Source organism: Trichechus manatus, unplaced genomic scaffold (assembly GCF_000243295.1).
Source record: "Trichechus manatus latirostris isolate Lorelei unplaced genomic scaffold, TriManLat1.0 scaffold00098, whole genome shotgun sequence".
Taxonomy (NCBI): Eukaryota; Metazoa; Chordata; class Mammalia; order Sirenia; family Trichechidae; genus Trichechus; species Trichechus manatus.
This window is the reverse complement of record NW_004444034.1, coordinates 8791273-8815053: the sequence shown is the minus strand read 5'-3', so window position 1 is coordinate 8815053 and position 23781 is coordinate 8791273. Positions and strand designations below refer to the sequence as shown.

Sequence of the window (23781 nt, the reverse complement as noted above, 5' to 3'; positions counted from 1 at the left end):
TCTTAACCACTATGCCACTAGGGCTCCAAGTTAATGTACAGAGAGCCTAAAACAATAATAATCTCTGAACCACCAAAATAAAGGTCTGTCCTAAACCCAAGCTCTAGTATATGTTTTCATGTAGCTTTAACAGTCTTTTAACTACAGAATGAAGCATTTAGATATAATCAAAAAGTTCATTCTTGCATTGTTTTTTAAAAAATAAAAACCATGATGTTTTTATTAGATGTAAGGTTACTAAGATACTATGTCGCTGAAGAAACTCAAATTTCTGTACATCTAAAAATCTAAGAAGACTTTAATACCCAGCAGTAGAAAAGATGATTTCTAATAATCATTCCATAATAGATACAGAACTCTCATTACCATTTCTACAATGCTTAGATGGTGTTTTTCATCTTTTAAATTTGTTGCCTCCTCTCTTCCCTAAGGAGCCCTGGTGGCAAAGTGGTTAAGAGCTTCGGCTGCTAAAGAAAAGGTTAGCAGTTTGCATCCATCAGCTGCTCTTTGAAAGCCCTACAGGGGCAGTTCTACTCTGTCCTATAGGGTTGCTGTGAATCAGAATCAACTCAACAGCAACAGGCTTTTTTGGTTCTCTTCCCTGGAGTCTCCCGACTTCTCAAGGCTTGGGCAGAGCAGAAGCAAGAAACTTCCGTATTAATTATAGGATGACAGCAGGTTTACAGTGGAACAAAAACTATGGTTGGTTAGCATGGACCCTGGTCAAAGTGTAAAATGAATGGTAGATCTAGGAAAGCAGATAAAATATTTGACTTACCATTAATACTAATTCTTCAATTATTAGAAGTGATCATAATATAGGAAAGTTAAAAGTTGTTATTTACTAACAGAAAATCCCTGATACGCAAAAACATATAAAACAGCATTAAGTAAAAGCAAAGATGTAACCTTTATTCTTTGTAAATTAATATTCTTAAGGAGACAAGACACATAGACAGAGGTTATTCTTTTTGTGAGCATGTTTTTTCAGAGTATGAAGTGATGGTTTCTTGATTTTGGGGTAGGATGACACAAGATAGCAGAAGCATGCCAAAAAGGAAGACATGGGGATGCCAGGATTTTAGCCTCTATCTGATGAATAATAATAGTGAGGACAGGAGAAGTAATAGCCAAGACACTGGGTTTACTTGTACCTGAGTTTTGCAAAATGCCTGTGGTTATAAGATCTACAAGGCAGATACCTGAGCTCTTATTGCCGCTCAAAAGGATTAAAAATTACCGTCAATAATAGCAAACACCAAAGTCACTGTGACTGGAAGAAATGACCCCATGATTCTCCTTACCATTCCAAAGATAACTTCACAAAGTGGTAAATATTATAGGGAATCCTCAAAAAATTCATTCATAAAACATTTATTAAGTGTCTACTAATGTGAAGATTCTTATAAATGCTATATGTTCATCAAAAAGAGCACCTCACCTCAGAGGCCACTGAAATAAATGCCAACCACTGGTGGTGGTCTGACTGATTTCTATTCCTGCTTAAGTGAATGTATGTGGGTGCACATGCACACATGTAACAATATTTACTGTGAGACTAAGTTAAATAGATGAAATGTGAGATGTTTTGGACTGGAGGAAGTTTATTAGGTACTAATGATAGAGCAGGTTATTTTAGCCATAAAAGACATCACAGGAGATTCTAAAGGAAACAGAAAAGTCAGCTTGGTTGATACAAAGGCAGTAAACGGGATAGGGTAGTCAACGGATGATGCAGAATAAGGCACAGTGGAGCTAAGTAAGAATATAAGTTTGACTTTAAAACAAAGTTATGGGATTAGTCACTAACTGTGACTTTATTGAAGTATGTGGAGATAGGATACACACATATGTATGTGTATAAATATTTTTTTATCTTTATGAGTATTTTTTTAAATTGATTGGAAGAGGGAAGATTGAAGGTGAATAAACTATTAGCAACAGCTTAGAGCAGATAATTTTGACATAATGAAGCTGGACTAGGATTTGAGCCACAGAGATGAACCAAATGCTAGCACTATCAGCTATAGCAGTTTATAAGTGTCTTGGGAAAGTAATAATTAAAGATTTTGACTTTAGCAATATTGGACTTACTATGTAGAGTAGTAACTTTCTTTGTAATGTTTTTCCTTTATTGATTTTTTAAATCACAGAACAATGAAATGCTTGCTGTAAGAATAATTCAAACAGGACCTAAGTAGGACATATAAAATAAAAAAGGAAAAGCCTTTGTTCTTCTTCTCCCCTAATACCTCCAAATCTGCTCCCTAAGGGGTAACTACTGTTATTTAAAGTTTATGTTTATTTTTTGAAGATCTTCTGATATTTTTGTAAAATATGTATTAATAGTGTGTGTAGGTATGTGTTTAGCACCATAATTTTCCTATTGTTCACAATATGCTCTTTTATATAACATTACATAATGGAAAACTTTTGAGTTTTCTCCCTGGTACTGAACAGTTAATGATCCTGGGATACATTCTTTAGATAAGATTGTCTTAGTAGAATTGCAGCAGTAGCAGCTGATAAAACAGTCGTTCAATTGTCTTGCAGACTTATCCTAACTAGATAACGTACCACACTATAAACACTATCTGCAATATAGCACCTAAGTTTTCTTTTCAAAGTATCATTCAACTGTAATCAAAATAGTAGCCAGACTCAGATTAGACACAGTGCTCCTCAGTTTATGAATTATCCGCATATGAATCTTCTGTAATACAATATGACTTACGACACTTGTAAAGCTGCATTTATTTCCTTGAGTAGCTCGTTAGTCTTATTAAAATCTGCCCGCATGATATTTTTTTCTCTGAGGTGGTCTGCTGTCATGACATCCAGCTCTTTTTCAAGTCTCTTGTTTAAATCTTGTTCATGCAACCTGTTTATTTTTAGTTAAGAAAATGTTATTCTGAAGTCAAGCTTTCAAAACTTTCTATATTCTACCAGATTTGAAATGGTTTTAGGTACAATACATAGAAAATTAATGGAAAGAGCCTAAATTGAGCTACTTACTTTCCTCTAATCTTCTAGCTTGTTAAAGTTGTCTCCTTTAATGCTTTTTATTTTATAAAAATAACACTTAAAAAAGATTTTAGTATATTATATATAATTTTCAAAGTTAACAAATACATACACATCATCCAAAACATAAACATTTCATCTGTGTTCTGGATTATAACACAGTCAAATAAAGTAAAAAGTGGTCTTCAACATCTTAACTAGAAGGGAAGTCTAGTCATAAGAGGCACATATTGCTAAATATCATGACACCAGTCTTTTAGCTAACACTGGATATTTCTTCTGTTGTAATTAATAGCGTACCTCATCTGTTGGTTAGATTCACTTCGTATTCTGAGTACTTCTTTGCCCTTAAATTCCAATTCTTTCGTTAGGGCGTTTATATTCTCACGAAGGTGCTGTACCTCTGAATCCAAATCGGAGATGTGATGCTCTCTGTGCCTTAATTCCTCTTGGAGATCTGTTATTCTGCACATGTGCTCCTGACTCTAAAATACAAATACTTCTTAAAAGTTTTCTACATATCTGCTTTCTGTGTCTATTTGAGGGAAAGTAAATGACAAACTGGAATGTCAGATGTACCCATTCTGACATTGCTGCAAAGCAAACTGCTGAAACCAGATAACCTCAAGGTCTCTCCTCTTTCCATACATTTAAGAAGTGTTTTTATGGAAACATAACTCCAATAATGTCAGGCCAGCAGGTATCCAAAAGATCATAAAAGCACATTTCCTTCATTTTACAGATGAGGAAACCAATACCCCAAAAGATGATTTGCCCAAGAATGATATATAATCAATGGCAGAGCTGAAGGTTAGAGCCCTGTAAGTTATATGGTTTTGTAGTAAGATGTTGGCACCACTGTCCTTTAATCTAAAAGAACCTGCATCTATGGAGGCCTTCCAAACACACACACACGCACACACACACACACCACACACACACACACCCCACACACACACACACACACACTCACTCACTCACTCACTCTTCCCATGGCTTAGAAAGCAGATTTTGTCTCCTCAGTGATGCTCCAGCAGTTATCTTATCTGGCAGATAAGCTCCCTTCCGTTTTCCTAGAAGTCACTGTTATACAACAAGTTCTGCAGGTCTAGACATTGTCGATTTCAGCGTAAGCCTAGTTAGAAGTAAGTATAACTTCCCTCCATGGTTATAAGGTGGCTCATTTAAAACTTCCTAGCAATGAAGAGAAAACTTGGGTTGGTCATTGAACACAGCTGAATACTAACAAAGTGAAAGTCATAAATCTAATAAACTAATAATTAATAGCCTTTCCTGGTGGTCTAGTGTTAAATGCTTGCCTGCTAACCAAAAGGTCAGTGGTTTGAATCTACTAGTCGCTCCTTGGAAATCTGAGGGGACAGTTCTACTCTGTCCTGTAGGGTTGCTATGAGTCAGAATCAACTTGATAGCAATGGGTTTTTTTTTTTTTTAATTTTTTTCCTGCACTGGTGCCTAAAAATACATACAGCATATATTCACACATTCAGGATCACAAACTATCTAATTAAAGGAAAGTATACTTGGTCAAAGAGAACAGTTTAAAAAGTATGAATGAATAGTAGCTGTGCTAGCATTCTATGGAAATATAACGTATCCTTTTTCTTCTTGAGGACCTGCTTTTTCTAAAGCTGTTCTATCCAATATGGCTGTTTAAATCTAAGTTTAAATTAATTAAAATTGAAAATTCAGTTCTCTCTGTTGAACTAGCCATATTTGGCCCATATGGCTAGTGACTACCGTAGTGGATTTAGGACAGGTTCATCATCATGAAAAGTTCTATTGGGCAACACTTTTATAGTATTCTGCCTTCAGTCTTCACAATATGTATATTTTATTGTTCACTTTCCCAAGATGGATGTAAAATTCAAAATATTCAATTAGAAGTTCATAAGAGAAAATGTAATTTCATGACCAATATACACTAAGGTTAAATTACTTATTTCTCTTTAAAAATAAACTCTTTAATAAAGATAGTAAATAACAACTAGTAAAAGCACCAGTAATTACAAAATAAATTTTTGAAAAATTGTGAACATTCAATTTATTCACATTTAAGAAATATTCACAGAACAGAATGTTCTTATTTACCTGTCTTCTGCTGATGTCTATGCTTCTCTCTAGTTCCATTTTAGCAGCTGCCAGTTCTTGATGATGACTGTGCCGTAACAGATCAATTGCAGCTGCATGTTGATGGTTTAATTCTGAGCGTAAGGAAGCTGGCAGTCAAGAAATAAAAGGGTTTAGCATATTTCAAAATATTATCGATACTTTAGATAAAAACTATAAAAGTCACAGGCTATTATTTTAAATAAGGGCATGTGTATATGCTTATTAAGATATTATCTACCACATGTCTGTCAGTTTGTTTTACTGTGGTGGATTGCATGTTGCTATGGTGCTGAAACCTATGCCACCACTATTTCAAATACCAACAGGGTCACCCGTGGTAGACAGGTTCTAGCAGAGCTTTCAGACTCAGACGGACGAGGAAGAAAGGCTTGATGGTCCACTTCTGAAAATTAGCCAGTGAAAACCCTATGGATCCCAACAGAATATTGTTCTATATAGTGCTAGAAGATGAGCCTGCTAGGTTGGAAGGCACTCAGAATACACAGTGGCTCCAACAGTGGACTTGAGCATACCAGGAATCATGAGGATGGCATGAGACTGGGCAACGTTTCATTCTGTTGTACGTGGGGTCGCCATGAGTCAGAGCCAACTCAAAGGCAACTAACAATAACAACAACTACAACAAAGCAGACTTCAGAACAAAAAAAATTACCAGTGACAGAGAGCAACATTACATAATCATAAAAGGGTCAATCACTCAAGAGTACACAGCAATTCTAAATATATATGCACCAAACAACAGAGCTGCAAAATATACAAAGCAAAAACTGATAGAATTATAGTTGGAGACTTTAACACTCCGCTTTCGAGAACCGACAGAACATTTATATGGAAAATCATCAAGGATACAGAAGAACTCAACAACATCAACCAACAGGATCTAATCAACATTTACAGAACACTCCAACCAACAATAGCAGAATATGCATACTTTTCAAGTGCTCATGGAACATGTATCAAATAGATCATAGGGTGGACCCTAAAATAAACCTCAAGCAATTTTAAGTGATTGAAATCATAGAGTGTGTTCTCCAATCACAATGGTATCAAACTAGAAATCAATAACAGAATGACAACAAACAAATTTCCAAACATTTGCAGAGTAATTAATACACTTCTAAATAATCTGTGGGTCAAAGGAAATTAAAAAAATACTTAAATAATGAAAATGAAAATACATATCATAATTTGTGGAGTACAGAAAAGGCAGTGCTGCAAAAGAAATTTATTGCACTAAGTGCATACATTAAAAAAAAGAAAAAAGCCTTAAACCAATAACCTAAACTCCTATCTCATTAATTTAGAAAAAGAACAACTAAAACTCAAAGCAAGCAGAGAGAAGGAATTAATGAAATTTTGAACACAGGAGAGAAAATCAATGAAACAAACAGCTGGCTCTCTGAAAACACCAATAAAATTGACAAGTTTATGACAAAAAAAGAGGAAGACACAAAATACCAATATCAGGAATGAAACAAGGTCTATCACTACAGAGCCTGCAGACATCAAAAGGATATAAGAAAATACTATGAACAACTATGCCTATATACATTTGACAACACAAACTAGCACAACTCATCCAATATTAAATAATTTGAATAACCTCACAACTATCAAGGAAATTGAATTAAAAATTTAAAACTCCTAAAAAGAAATCTCCAAGCCCAGCTGGTTTTATGAGAGAATTCTACCATACATTTACAGAAGAATTAACACAGATTCTACAGAATCTCTTGTAAAAAACAGAAGAGTGAACCTTTCCAATTCATTTCATAAGCACACTAGACAAAGTGAGTACAACAAAAGAAAACTACAGACCAATATCACTAACTAATATAGACGCAAAAATCCTTAACAAAATATTAGTAAATACAACTCAGCAATATACAAAAAGGAATTTTACATATGATCAAGTGGGGTTTATTCCAGGAGGCACATAAGGTTGGTTCAGTATTCAAAAAACAATCAATGTAATCCACCATGTTAACAGGCTAAAAAAGAAAAATCACATGATTACATCAATCGATGCAGAAAAAACATTTGACAAAATTCAACAATAAAAACTCGAATAGAGGGGAACTTCAACTTGATAAAGAGCATTTACAAAAAAAAAACAAACCTATAGCTAACCTTATACTGGAAACCCTGGTGGTGTAGTGGTTAAGAGTTTGGCTGCTAACCAAAAGTTGGCAGTTTGAATCCACCAAGCGCTCCTTGGAAACCCGTGGGGCAGTTTTACTCTGTCCTACAGGGTTGCTATGCGTCGGAATCAACTTGACAGGAGTGGGTTTGGTTAGGTTTTGGTTTTTAACCTTATACTTGATGACACACAGAATGCTTTCCAATTAAGATCAGGAGGAAGGCAAGGATATTCACATCCTTATTAAAATAGTGCTAAAAGTTTCAGCCAATGCAACAAGAAAAGGAAATAAGGGATAGTACAGAGCCAAAAAAAAGAAATAGAACTGTCCCTATTTGCAGATGCCACCACTTGTCTGTCAGTTTGCCATACTGTGGTAACTTGTATGTTGCTGTGATGCTGAAAGCTATGCCACCAGTATTTCAAATGCCAGTAGGGTCACCCACGGTGGACAGGTTTTAGCAGAGCTTCCAGATTAAGACTGGGAAGAAGGATCTAGTGATTTATTCTGGAAAAAATTGACCAGTGAAAACCTCATGAATAGCAGTGGAACACTGTTTGAAATACTGCGAGAAGCTGAGCCCCTCAGGTTGGAAGGCACACGAAATACATGGATGGAGTAAAGCTTTCAAGACTGTCATTTGCTCATGTGGCATGACTCAAAATGAGAAGAAACAACTGCAAATACCCATTAATAATCGGAACATAGGAATCTAGGAAAATGGAAGTCATCAAAAATGACACGGAACGCTTGAAGACCGATATTCTAGGCAGTAGTGAGCTGAAATGGACTGGTATTGGCCATACTGAATCAGAAAATCCTACGGTCTACTATGCCAGGAATGACAAAGAGGAATGGCATCGCATTCATTGTCAATAAGAACATTTCAAGATCTATCTTGCAGTACAGCACTGTCAGGGATATGATAATATGCATATGCCTACAAGGGAGACCAGTTAATACGACTATTATTCAAATTTACACATCAATTGCTAATGCCAAAGATGGAGAAATTGAAGATTTTTCACCAACTTCTGCAGTCTGAAGTTGATCAAACATACAAGCAAGATGCACTGATAATTACTGGTGATTAGAATGTGAAAGCTGGATACAAGAAGGATCAGTAGTTACAAAATATGGTGGTGCTGGTGATAAAAATGACGCCGGAGATCACATGATAGAATTTTGCAAGACCAACAATTTATTCATTGGAAACACCTTTTTTCAACAACATAAACAGCGACTATACACACGGACTTCACTGGATTCTATGGGTAAAATACTGAACAATGCAGGAAGCATCAAAAGAAGATGGAAGGAATATACCGAGTCACTGTACCAAAAAGAATTGGTTAACATTCAGCCATTTCAGAAGGTAGCATATGATCAAGAACCAATGGTAGTGAAGGAAGAAGTCCAAGCTGCACTGAAGGCACTGGCGAAAAACAAGTTTCCAGGAACTGATGGAATACCAACTGAGATGTTTCAACAAATGGTTGCAGCACTGGAAGTGCTCACTTATCTATGCCAAAAAATTTGAAAGACAGCTACCTGGCCAACATACTAGAAGAGATGCATATTTGTGCCCATTTCAAAGAAAGGTTCTTCAACAGAATGCAGAAATTTTCAAACAATATCATTAATATCACATGCAAGTAAAATTTTGCTGAATATCATTCAAAAACGGTTGTAGCAGTACATCGACAGTAAGCTGCCAGAAACTTAAGCCGGATTCAGAAGAGGACGTGGAAAGAAGGATATCATTGCTGATGTCAGATGAATCTTGGCTGAAAGCAGAGAATACTAGAAGGATGTTTACCTGTGTTTTACTGACTATGCAAAGGCATCCGACTGTGTGGATCATAACAAATTATGGGTAATGGTGCAAAGAATGAGAATTCTAGAATACTTAACTGTGCTCATGAGAAACCTGTACATAGACCAACACAGACCAACAGGCAGTTGTTCAAACAGAACAAGGGGATACTGCATGGTTTAAAATCAGGAAACGTGTGTCCGGGTTGTATCCTTTCACCATACTTATTCAATCTGTATGCTGAACAAATAATCTGAGACGCTGGACTATATGAAGAAGAATGCAGCATCAGGATTGGAGGAAGACTTACTAACAACGTGTGATATGCAGATGACACAACCTTGCTTGCTGAAAGCAAAGAGGACTTGAAGCACTTACTGATGAAGATGAAAGACTACAGCCTTCAGTATGGATTACACCTTAACAAAAAGAAAACAGGTATCCTCACAACTGGACCAATAAGCAATATCATGATAAACAGAGAAAATATTGAAGTTTTCAAAGATTTCATTTTACCTGGATGCACAAGCAACACCCATGGAGCAGCAGTCAAGAAAGCAAATGATGTACTGCATTGGGCAAATCTGCTGCAAAAGACTTCTTTAAAGTGTTAGAAAGCAAAGATGTCACTTTGAGGACTAAGGTGTGCCTAACCCAAGCCATGGTATTTTCAGTCACCTGGAACAAACTATTGGTACATTCAACAACCTAGATGACTCCCTAGAGAATTATGGTGAGTGAAAAAAATCAATCCCAAAAGGTTACATATTGTATGATTCCATTTATATAAAATTCTTAAAAATGACAAAACTATAGAAATGGACAACAGATTAGTGATTGCTAGCAGTTAAAGGAGGGGAGGAGAGGGAAGTGGGTATTGCCATGAAAAGGTAACATGACAGATCTTTGTGGTGATAAAAATGTTCTGTATCTTGACTGGATAAATGTCGCTATCATGGTTTTGATACTGTACTACAGATTTGCAAGATGTTATCATTGGGGAACTCTGTGTAAAGGGTACATGGGATCTCTGCATTATTTCTTACAACAACATGGAAATTCACAAGTATCTCTAACTAAATATTTTAATTTAAAAAATGACAAAAAAGTCCTTTTGTCAGCAAAGAGGTGATTAAACCATGTTTCAATGGATTGAATAACAACTCCAACACTTAGTTTGGCTTTACCTTTCCTCACACAGCTGTGGAAACTGTATACTCCCCTTTGGCCATAGCCTTACAAAGGCTACCTCTGCATTTGATTATCAGCTACTGGAGTGCAAATACAAAGCAACAGTTCATTTTTAATTCCTTTTGCTTACCACAATATTTAGCACATACGAGGTATTCCACAAATCTCTGATAAATGTTTGGTAGACATTTGATGACAGACAGAAGTATCACTGGATGTTGCTTACGTAGCCCATAGCCAGAGTACAGAAAAAGTTGAACAGATTGTATTGTGTGTGCTCTACCTGTTCTACTTTACCATACCCACCTCTTCATGTGGTAGCTTTAAATAAAACACGCAACATACATAGATATTCACTCACATGTTTTAAAACTTAAAAATAACACTTTGTCTATTTGCTGAACTTTAAATGGAAGAATATACAAATAAATATGGTAAGATTATAATCCTTCCAAAATACCAAGCATAGCCTTTCCTTCATCTTCTAATTCAAATCGAAGAGTCTGCAGTTCCTGTTCCATTTCTATCCTGAAGCCCTCCATTGACTCTCTGTGCGCATCTTTTAATGACTGAAGCTCTGCAGAATGTTTTCGTTGTAAATGATTTTCAAGAGCCTAGAACAGGAGAAACAAATTCAAAGTATTATGCTAGAATATGGGACAGAAAATGTAAACAAAATATAAAATAGTTACTAAGATGCATTGTTTAAAGAAATACTAGGCATTTTTTAGTTCATTTTTAAGAAAACTAGATACAAGATAATCACCATTAGAAAATAAATTAGTAAAGTCACTTCAGCAGGACAGAATAAACTAATCGTAATGAAACCAGTTTGAGTCAGTGTATTTTGTTTGAACTGAAAATACAGACCCTTTACCTAAGGCAGTTCTCAAAGTCATTTTCTAAAGCTGCTAAGGGGTGTAAACTACCTAAGATTAATGAATAATTCCTTTGTGTACACAGACTCAGATGCAGGAAAGAGGAGGAGGGCATTAACAAGAAAAGATTTATTTCAGATTAGGAAAAGAGAGATGAAAGCTTTTATAACTCCGGCCATATCAAATATTTTATAGCTATTTTCCACAGTCATTCTTTGCTCCTGCACATGTGAACAGAAAGAAGCAAAAGCTCTGTGAGTAGTAACTGGAAAAGTACTTAAAGAGTACTTAAAGGTTGACTGCCAACAAGGTGTTTTTAAAATATAATCTATAACATGAAAGGTTTCTGAGAAAGATGTATTGCATTTCAGGCTTTATTTCTTTAAACATTACTCTAGAGGACTGTTTTTTAAAAGTCGTATTTAGCTATTTAAGTTCACTGTTTAAAAAGTGTTTTATTTCTGAAAAATAAAGCATTGGTTTCTTTGAAAATAGGTAAATAAGGACTAAGTTTAGACCATGTTTCTGAGGCAGCTTGTCTACCTAATGACAGTACAGTAAAATTGCAGGTTTTGATATCCTGTGAAGAATGATTTATTTAAGTTCCATAAAAGATTAAGCGTGCAAAATTAAAGTACTGACATGAGAGCTTATGTGTTATTCTGATTCATAAATGGCATCCAATGGATAAATTGTTTAGCATTGTAAGCATGCCTAATTTTTAACAAAAGTAACTTCCTTGACTTTCTGGACAAGATCAATAGAATACAACTTATTGCATAGGCAAGTTAATTGCTTTAAAAAGAATATGCCTTTATTTTTAAAAATAATTTCTTTATAATACACTATTTCTTAAAATAGTGCCCATAGCTAAGTCAAGGATTAAGAAACACCCTAAATCAGTAATGACTATACATGGTCAAAACTGTGTTTTTCTATTAGCTCTTTATTTTAATTATAAGATCCTTGGAAGAAATAAAAAAATAAAGTGTTAAGAAATGAACTAAACCAAAATTTATCACAGTAAGGTTATATCAAACTAACATTTTAACTCATAACTGAGTATGGGGAGATTTGGGCATATAATATGATTAATCCAATTTATCTGATTTCAGTATCTTCTGAGTTGTTATTGTCACTACTCTTCACAGCCTTTCGCACTGTATATATAAGGGACTATACTATTTTTAAATGTTTCCAATTTAATTTCATTGTGAATTTTGTACATACGAAAAACAAGTGGATGAGGAAAAAATCTATTCTAAAATAGATATCTATAAAATCTATAAATATATATATATATTTCTTGGATACATATTTTCTGTAGATCAAGCCTGAAAAAGAAAAATGAAAAATGTGATGATATTATTAAATGATTAGAGTGGTTATAGGTCAGTAGAACCATGCTAAAAGATTTAACTGAATTTATTTAATCACTGTAACCATCCATAAACTAAAACCAAACCAAACTCGTTGCCATCGAGTCGATTCCAACTCATAGTGACCCTATAAGACAGAGTAGAACTGCCCCTATAGGACAGAGTAGAACTGCCCCGTAGGGCTTCGAACTGCTGGACTTTTGGTTAGCAGCCGAGCTCTTCACCACTGCACCACCAGGGCTCCATAACCATCTATATGACAAGCCAAATGGTATATTAGTTTTATCATGAATGTGGAATTATGGTAGGAAACAAAACGTTGGCCATAGTCTAATTTCCCTGTGATAAGTGTTAATTAGTATATACATTCCATCACTATCAGCCCTACCAGAAGCCACATCTGGAAAAACACATTTAAATAAAGCAATATATAATCTTTTGAGCAAAAAATGAGTTCTTAAGAATTTGAAGGCTAATTAATTATTGGGCTGTTGAACATTAATACAGTTGAACATTAAACATTAAACTTACTCTTTGTTCCTTTTCCTTTTCTTCTTCCATAGTTTGAAATGCAAGAACATGTGCCTCTTTTAAGGACTTATGTCTTTGCTGATGTTGTTCTTCTAATTCTTCAAGCTCTTGTGTAAGCCGTTGTCGTTCTTGTGTAAACTGGGCTTGCAGTTGCTGCAGAGAAGTCTGAGACTGGGAAAGCTGCATCTCCAGAGTCTGTTTCAGCAAGGAAATCTATGCCATAGAATGGTACACAATGAAGAATAAATACAAGGCATATTTCACAAACTGCCAATCTAAGAGAAAAAAGCATTTCAAAGATATTAACTAGAGTAAAATACTTAAGTAAATTTCCACTTGAAATGTTTTACAGTATCATAAAAATCTAAACTTTAGGTATCAAAACTTTTAATTCTATTTTCAGTAATAGACTAGTTAGGTTACGTTTGTAGACTGTCTAAAGAACACTGCAGCCCACATTTAGCAATACAATGAACACCTATATTGCATGGCAATAAAAAATTCATAATATGCAATATAAATATAAACAGAAGACAAGTAATGTTATTTGTTAGGTCACAGTCACATCAAGTGGATAGTATGAAAAGTTAAACTGCTTGTTTGTGAGGTACTAAACAGGAGTCGTTAAGACTGTGGGCTCTGAGTTAAAATTCTGGCTCTTTCCTTGCTAGTAACAAACAGCTCTCTGGGCTGTGGTGACAACTAAGTGTGTTACTACACATAGTTGACTTAAAACAGTGCCTGGCACAGAGTAAATGTTCAATAAATGTTAGCTAAGATTATCGGAGAATCAAAAAACTACTATCTAAAAGATTTGTCAGTTCATAATTTAGAATCCTTGTATTAAAAAGAGATTTTTTATTTTTAAATGTAGACTTACTTCAAAAGAACTTGCAAACCTTTAAGCTTTTTTAAAAATCAGAAACATCCCACAATCCTCTAGTTTCATCTTTATAATACTGTCAGATGCTTTACTATGAAAAATTGATTTATCACTCCTTTTGAAGACAGACAACATGACTCTTAATTTGTCTGTACTGTTTCTGGATGTTTTAACATACTTAAAATTATGTCTTTTTAGAAATAAAGGTATAAAATATGTGTATATGTATATATTATATATGTTCATATATACATTTGATGAAATCATTTCGTTTTATCTATTTCTATTTTCATATAAAGGATACTGTAACTTGATACTGTATACCCCAACCATATTCTAAAAGAAGTTTGAAGCTAAGAGGAACTAGATAAAAAGTTGTAAAATGTGTTCCATAAGCAACTTAAGATACTATATGTATCTATATGCAAGTAAAACAGTTTTTGTGGCCAAGAAAGCCAACAAAGAGAGTAAATTTTAAAGGGAGTTTTTCTAAAGTGAGTTTTTGAGTTCTTTTGATTGCTGGGAGGAAGATGATAGGCTGCCTCCCTCACAGGTCTCAGAAAGAAAGGGACCTGGTAAAGAAAGAGGAAGGCTGGGGAATCACCAGTGATACAAAACAAGGAAGGAGGAAAGAACTGTTCACTAGAAGACAAGAAAGGTCAGAAGCAGGTAGCTCTCTCCCTCTTAAACAGCAGGAAACAGTCACAGAATGCAGGCAGAAAGTGAGCTCGGGGTAGATGATTAGCTGTCTGCAATGGTTTTGGACAAAGTTATAAATCAAGATTAGTAGTTAGCACATGCTTTCATGGAAACAGTCAAGCACTGATAAGAAATGATACAACCGACATCTTAATGTATTTCCAAAGAAGTTACTCTACCTGTTGAAAGTGATATGAATTCCACTTATTAATTTCTACAGAAAACTAAGGTTTCTGAGGTTATGTTTGTATGTTTGGAGCCCAGGCAGAACTGCCATGCTCTGACTCTAGACAATGCAAGTTCCTATACTCTAAGTGGCAGCAGTACTCATATTTAAAGACTGATATAAACCCTGCAAGGGTAAAAATTGCATGAGAATGTCACAGCAACAGCCAAGGCCATACTTGTGTGGAGTAGGAAGCCCAAGACAAATTATATCATGTGACTTCTCCCCATTTTATAGAAGGAAGATCAGATTGAAATTAATATTAAAGAGAGCCCTGAAAGAAAAAAAATCATAAAACGGTAATGGGCAATAAAAGTGTGTGTTTGCCAACACTGATGTGTAATTGGTAATGTTTTTTCTAGCCAGCTGGTTCAACACTGGTATCAGTTCCAGCATGGAGATTACTTTGTCTTTGGTGACTACTTGTTAAAATATATCTGGAAAGTTAGGGAAAGAGTGTATTACATGTAGAATAATGATTGATATTGTCAAAGCTATTACTTGGCACCTGTCCAAGTGGGACTGAAATTCATAAAGCATTCTTTGGTCACCAGACTGTCTGCCCTGGTTGTTATGGATTGAACTGCATCCTCTAAAAGGATATGTTGAAGTCCTAACCCCTGTATTTATGAGTGTGACTTCGTTTGGAAACAGAACTTCTTTTTTGTTATCAGTTAAATTAAATGAAGACATAATGGAGTAGGGCGAGTCCTAATCCCAACCCCTTCTGAGTGATGTTTTATAAAAAGGGAGAACAGACATGGAGAGAAAATGACATACACAGGGGGAAGACACCATGTAAGGGTCCATCTACAAGCCAAGAAATACCCGTGGCTACCATGAAGCTGAAAGAGATAAGGAAGGATCTTCCTCTAGAGCTGACATAGAGAAAGTACAGCCCTGCTGATGCCCTGAATTTGAACTTTTAGCCTTCAGAACTATAAGACAATAAAATTCTTGTTCTTTAAAGCCACTCACTTTGTGGTATTTTGTAATGATGGCTCTAGGAAGTTATGATATATCTGTATCCACCCAAAAAGAAGGGGTATATTTTTCTAATTTGCATAAAGTCATCATATGGGGTAGCAGTGGCCCTGGATTCTGATTGAGTGTGCACTTAAAGTTAGTAAGAAGCTGATCAGTTCACAGTATTGAATTTACATTCTGCAATACCTACAGTATTCAAAAGTTCACCACATCAGAAGGTCTCCCATGTGTTTATTTGACTATTTGACTCACACTTAAACTATTTAAGGATGAAAGTTATGAAGAAATTAGAATACTTACAATGAATGAATGGAGTACCACAGTCATATAATAGTTATACATTTACTTTGAGACCTCTCCAGCTTAAGTAAAATACACTTAAATATTTTACATCATAATATACTTTACCTTGAAAGAACTCCAAAGTAATATTTTGCATCTTAGGATATATGATTAATCTTTGTATCTATACTCAAGACAGTAATATGAACTATATGCAAAAGACATCAACATGCAATTTAGTGTTTAAATCTATTTTGTTTAGACATTTTATATAAGAATTCTTAACCTTTAAAGCACACCAAAATAACAACAAGGCTATCTAAAATCTTTGGATCCATGCTCAAGACAGTAACATGAACTATATGCAGAAAGCATTTATCATGCAGTGTAGCATCAAAACTTAATTATTTTGTTCTTTTTATAAATAAATTAGTAGAATTACATTAAATTATCAGCCTTTATTCAGCATGAAGATTACATGGCACTTTAAAAGACAAAAATAATGAGCAAAGTAATACAAAATGAACTAATATTTTATAGCCATAATTTAAACAGCTGAGTTTAGTATACTCTCTGGAAATACATATTAATATAAAATCTCATTAACCCAAAACAAAAGGGAACAAAGATGGACTCTGCATTAAATGGTGTGGACAACCTTCATCAGTACTTTTATTATAGAATTATGGAGTATCTAGAAATGCATTTGTTGAATTAACAAGTGAGAAACTGTAGTTGCTTCAAATTATATAGTATATTCAGATTATGCAGTATATGGTACTAGTTTCATACGCACTTGTTAAATTAAACATCTAATGCCTTTTTATTTTGTTCATTTTAAATAAAAGAGAATCCCTACTTCAGAAAAAAGTTTATTTTTAATTATTATCATATTAATTTAGATATGAATTATGTAATATATTCTACTGATAAATAGGTACGAGATTATTTTGTAAACAATTTTAAGGCCAAACTGCCCTGATAGTAATTGCTACCATCTGATCTCTACCACTGAAAATACCGTTGTCTCATTTTTTTTGAAAGAAAATTCATAAAATTTTCAAAAAGAAAAAGCTAAAATTAAAAACATATGGATACATTTTTTGAAGAATGAAAAGCTTCACCTATGTCCTATAGAGCAGTTTCACAAGGATTCCGTTACTGAAAAGATCTCCACAGTGGGGCTATAGAAGAAATCCCTCAAAACAGAATCTTGAACATCAAATCTGAGGTACTAGACATGATAGGATGTCAACATGGGCCATGTCATAGTAATTACGCACATCTGACCTACACCCTTTGGCTTTTGATCCAATCAACATTGGCATATTTTTTCCTAAAAAAAAAAATCAGTCTTGTTACAGAAATAAAAGAATACTGAAAGTATACAAACAAAACATGTCTTGAGGTAGTAAATGTAATTTGTGGTTCTCAAGTCTGGCTGTGTATCAGAATCATCTCTTGAGGTCTGGAATTGGGCCAAGGCAGCCTAATAGATTTTTATTCCTAATTACCAAAGTGGTATGTGTTCATTGTGAAAAACTTAAACATGCATAGGAGTATATAAAATAAAAAGGAAAGTCTTCTTCATTCCCCTTCCTTGCCAAATTCCAATCCTTAAAAGAACCAGTGTTAATGCCTTATATTTTCTCTTGATATAAATGCTTGTTTTGTTTTCTTTAGACTTTTTTTTTTTAACTACATCATGTATAAATGGCTGGACAATTTTTACCAAATGTACAGAGTATATCTGTCATGATCTGACAGAATATAGGCTATGTCTTATACACAAAAGTTGCTTGGGGGCCCCTAGGCATACCTCAAAGAGACCAGTAGTTAACGTCCAGAGTAGCTGAAACAGAAACCCGTGAGCCTCTTGATTGGGACAGATATTCCATATGTATTGCACAGAGGAATAAACACGATTTCAAAGGTGAAACTGTAAGGGTAGATGCTCTGACCTGCAGGTGTTGATGTGTGATGGACTGGTTTCTCACACAGCCAACTCTACGTAGCTTCCTCAAAGACAAATATACCCAGGTATTTATTTAATGATGCTTAATGATTGTTCCATTGAGGAAGCCAATTAGTTCATGTTCTGTAGTTTCTTTTTCTTCAAAAATGGTATTTATAGAGTACATATATCCATGATATTTACATATTCCCCATTCTTTTTAATGACTACATAGAATTTCTAAAGCAGGCACTGTTCCTTGTCTCCCCAACAGACATTCTCCCCCTTTCCCTTTTCCCAAACCAGAGGCCATGAAGTCCATTCCGACTCATAGCAAACCTACAGGACAAAGCAGAACTGCCCCAAAGAGTTTCCAAGGCTGTAATCTTTACGAAAGCAGACTGCCACATCTTTCTCCTGCAGAGCAGCTGGTGGCTTCGAATTGCTGACCTTTTGGTTAGCAGCCAAGTGCTTAACCAGTGGCTCCTTCCACCAGGGCTCCTTTGCTTTTTCTCAGCCAAATTCTGAGTTTGTTCAGGGACTGCATGGAAAGCCCTTATGCTTAAAGAAGGCAGGCCCTTTTCCTAGCACCAAGCAATTATTTATTATTGAGATAAGAAAGTCATAGTAATCTAATCCTAAGGGCATGTGACTCCGTTTTAGTTAATGAGACCTTAAAAAAAAACAAAAAAGGATGTGGGGAGCCTTTGGGAAAGATTCTATTTCCTGATGAAAACAAAAAAATACTTAAGGAGAGCTTCCTGCACTGAGCACCACTGTTCAAGAGAATGATAGCTGGAGCTGGAGCAGCCATCTTGCATCTATGACATGACAAACCTAAGGTCAAATGCTAACACACTGAGGATGGCAAAACAGAAAAGGCCTGAGTACTTAGTAACAAATAACACTGTTAAACTGTTGCACTGAATCTGAACTACCTTTTTCTAGAATTCTTGACATGTAATATAATTAAATATCTTGACTGCTTAAGCCACTGTTAACTGGCTATTCTGCTGCTAATAGCCAAATGCATCCTAATAGACATAACTCCATAATATAAACATACCATTATTACTTTATTTAGATTGGCTTCTATATTGTTGCTATTACAAATATTGCAAAAAACCTGTCTGAACATTCACCTGTAAACATATATCAAAAGGCTGGTTACATCTGTAATCTGTAAAATCATAGATGATTTTAATGCACAGTCACAGTTGAGAACCATTGCCCTATACCAGGACAAATTGTTGGAATTCATAAACCAAAAGAAGCTGTCATTTTATTCCAAAATATATAGTTATCTTAAAGATCTAGAGAAGTTTTTGAAGCCTTGGCCTTTTCTTTGTCCTCAGTTCGTTTCATGAGATCAGAGGAAAACAAAATATACTGTTACTTTCCTCAAGTAATATTATTCCCTTCTTTACTGTGGCTTTTATCTATTTATCAAGATATTGGTGAAGAATTTATCAATGTGCTTCTGTGACTATATTTAAAGGCAGAGAGCATACAGTGTGTTTTTTGAAGAAGACTGTATATGAATCATGGCTTTTCAAAATGGTTTGCTTTTTGGAGTAGGAGTTTCTGTGTGAGAGGGTACATTTTTGTAAAAGCAAGAAAACTAGTTAGGAAAAAATAGGATGTGTAAATATAATTTTATTCTTGGATAAATGGTAATTATGGAATTGTGTTGAGCCAGAATACTTATCAGTTTTGATGACAAGAAAGGTCAACATGAATTATCAGTAAGTCTAAATCATATAATATTCAGTTCAGGACATTCAAACATATAAAACAACATTAAAAATAGCTAACGAAGGCTTAGTAGAGGATATGGAAGAACTAGCCTTAATAAAACGTTATGTAAAATTTATTAATACGTCAACAACTTATGCAAATGCTCATGTAAAATCTCTGAAGGTGCTTAAATATTTTATTTTTCTGTGATTTTTTTCTATTTTGCTATTTTTGAAGAGTCTAAGTAAATTTAAGCTTGTGAAATTATGAAGTTTTCATTATTTTCTAAGACTTATACACTGAGTTTATCAATTAAGAACCACAATAATAATATCTACTTAAGGTTCTTAAGGTATTTGTGAAATATTTCTAAGTATCCTCTAATTCTTAAATGAAAATATTAGAAAGCTGTATAAAGGACAGATACATCAATAGCACGTGTTTTTTTTAGAACAAGCGGTTACATAGAGGAAAACTTTTGCTAAACACTGAAGTTGCACATGGAAGGCTGGGGCAAAGGCTATGTGAAGGCAGTAGGTGAGTCCTCAGCCTGCTGCACACAACACTAACAAGGTCATATTTTGTTTTGCATGATAACAGAATGAAGACTTAATCCTCAATGACTATGGTGCTATGAAACAAAATTAACTAAATGTTGATTTCATTGTATCTTATCAGCCGCTTTTACTTTTTTTTTTTTGTAGGCAATGAATCGAGGTATTCCCATTCCAGTTATTGAGTTAAGCTCAATAAGGTCATTTTTATTTTAATAAATAGTTTTTCATTTAGAACTATTAAGGAAAAAGTGACTATGTTCTCACAATAATTTTGAAGTACAATTCAAAATACTTAATTTTTACAACAGTCATATGTTATTCGGGTTCCTCTTTCTATCCTAATTAGCACAAATGGCCAAATGTCTGGATTGATATGGCTGTCATGCCCAAATTCTTACCATATTCTAACCTGTGACCATTAAGAAGAATTTCTAAATGCAGCCTTATTTCACCAACGTTGAGATAAATATTTTTGTTTCTTATTTTCAAATGCATTAAAGAAAATGCTAGGTATATTTCCAGTTGTTTTTTATGTTGAAAGGAAAGCTAAATATGAAAGGTAGGTATATATATATATATTTTTTTCTTGTACAGTAGAAAGAAATTAGGGAGATATGAGGAAATAGTTTCACTCTCAAGTATCAAAATTTCACAGGACATCTCCAGACTCAAAGCTTTGATTCCTCTAGGACAGAGGTTCTCAAACTACAATCTGTTTTTGTAAATTAAGTTTTATTGGAACACAGCCACACATATCCATTTACATACTGTCTGGATGGTTTCACAGAGCTGAAGAGTTGCAGCAGAGGTTGTATGGCTCACAAAGCCTAGAGAATTTACTATCTGACCTTTTACAAAAAAAGTTTGCTGACAGCTGCCCTAGGATATCAAGAAAGATATTCAAAGATGTTCAATTCTCTGTTACTTTAAAGAACAAGTTGGGTACGGGTTTGATGTGAAAAAAAAAAAATCTCAGTTTTTCTCTTCATATACAAAGAAAAAAAATTTTTAATGAGTGCTTAAATGAAATATTATTTTGAAGTTTACTTTCTGCATACTTGAGTGTACATATGTAAAAAATAATAGTTTTGCCAATTCTTAGAAAAGGGATTTATTCCATATGTCTTTTCATTTTTTTAATAATTATAACATTAAAATGTAAAACATGTTCTGAAGCTCATGAACTTTCAAAACTACCTAATCCTTTTGAAGAAGTCTATTGTTACTATTCTTTCAAAAAAGAAACTAGTTTGACAAAGGATGAAGTACATTTTTACATTTATTTCTATTTTTATGATATTCAACTAGTTAATAGTTTTTCAAAAATATTAACTATATCTTTCATGATAAACATTAAAATAATGAATTGTATGTTTGAGATTTAAAATCTTGCTGGACTGTATAAGAAGTATATGCTTACTAGTACAATGTGGTAGATGTATGTACATACACAGATGAATAGCTGAAGGTTAGAAGCTTTAATTAACCACAAACAAAAGATTTCTTATTGATTGCTAAAGTGGTATTTTTTTTTTAATATCACAAGTTAAAGCTTTAAAGCAGTGATGTTGTTTATGCAAAAACAAAAGTGCAACATGCCCTTGTGTACAAATTGTAAGTGCAGCTCACTTACATTGTTGATAGATTTATGCAAAGCTTCACCCAGTGAATGCCGCTATGAAGAAAAGATCACAGGAATAAAGGGAAACATTCAGAAATCAACTAAGTGAAAGAAAGAGGGATAAAAAAGGGAGAGTAAAACACAGAACATTAATTATAATATGCTCAAGAAAAAAATAAGTTGAAAACAGTTCTGAGAAAGAAATAAGACAAACAGAAACTTAAGATACATAGTGTAAATTCTACGTAGTCCCTGAAAACAGTTTGTGGCCTGTTAGGCTTACCTATGCAAAACACCAAAGGCTAGTACATACAAACCGGAGTTCAGTTTAAAAAATGATTATTGAAGGACCTAGAGGGATACTATTGTTCTAACTTCCTCCCAGAAATCTACAGCATAATGCTTCCAAGCATTATATCAACTATGATTGATAGAGTTTTCATGGAGTATTTCTCTTCAGAAAGAGATACGAGCAGATGTAAACCGCAACAATAACTTGATTGACTATATAAGTGGCGAGCCAGAAATAAGTATGAGATAATCACTGAAATATGTGAAATTTTAATAATATTCTGGTTTTGTACTCGGAAGGAAGGAAGAAGAGATACCTTCATCTCCTTTTAATCTTATTTTCTAGGATGTGTTTGATAAACTTATTTATGATCTGGGTTCAATTTTCGGAAGCTCATCGAATTTCAAGCAATAAACCACTGGAGGAAAACATACATACACGCCCCAAGTAATAAAGGATAACATGTGATTTCATTTTCAATAGCCTCACTCTTTACCTTCTAAAAATACACAACTGTGTTTTTAGTTTCTATTACTAATTCAGATAGCAAATGGTTTTACTTTGGACACCGATCAAATTCTCAGACGGAACATAATTACCTTTTTTTGCTGTTGTTATTGCATCAGTGTGATTATTCCCTTGAAGTGTTATAAACTAAAGCTAGTTTTTATTTGGGAAATAATTCTTTACTAGTAACATAAGACTAACATATTCCAGGATATAAGGTTTACTAGAGTGAAAAAATAAGTTGAGAAAAAAGATTAACTTCTTCCCTATTTGATTATTCCATAACATCTCAATCTAAATTTCTCATACTTTAATATATATTAATTACATTAATTTTATTTTTACTTTATTCTCATATTCATAATTTTTTTATACTAATGAGACAGTTAACTTCTTCAGACTTCACAAAACTTAAGAAATCTGAGGGACTTTTATTTATAGTTTTTTACCTCTTTTATGTCTCAGAACTGATGTCCTAGAACCAGAAGTTAATCTAAAATGTATCGTATTTACTTAAGAAGTAAATCTTATTTTTCACTCTTTATGTTAAGATTCCTGAACTAATCCATGAATTAGAACAATACTACAGAGCAGAGAGTGGCAAGCCTTAGGAACTCTAGATTTTAGACTTTATATGAAAGAAATATATTTAAATGTTTGGAATCTGAACTCGTATGGTCACTAACTGTCAACATTCAGTTGCAGGCCATAGAAATATCGAAACCAAATGGCATCGTTATGACCTGGCTATGCCAATCAGTAAACGGACAACTAGTGCTGTTGGGTGGCAATATCATTATTAGTTTATATATATGATGAAGTAAGGTTTACTTTTTCATTAAAAAATGTTTATTGGAAGACAAGTGGTATCTTGGGTGAAGGGTCAGACAGTACACAATACAGGGGAAACTAACACAACCTGTAC

General features: G+C 34.2%; 1 protein-coding gene across 1 annotated transcript in view; it reads right to left on the bottom strand.

Moving 5' to 3' along the window:
* FAM184A (family with sequence similarity 184 member A) overlaps positions 1-23781 on the bottom strand; it is a 137924-nt gene that overhangs the window by 9532 nt on the left and 104611 nt on the right. Inside the window, exons 10-14 of the mRNA XM_004382734.3 lie at positions 13112-13324; positions 10784-10937; positions 5134-5261; positions 3325-3509; positions 2735-2881 (exon numbers count right to left, since the gene is read on the bottom strand). Coding sequence (XP_004382791.1) covers positions 2735-2881; positions 3325-3509; positions 5134-5261; positions 10784-10937; positions 13112-13324 — 827 coding nt within the window. The remainder of the gene's footprint in view (positions 1-2734; positions 2882-3324; positions 3510-5133; positions 5262-10783; positions 10938-13111; positions 13325-23781) is intronic.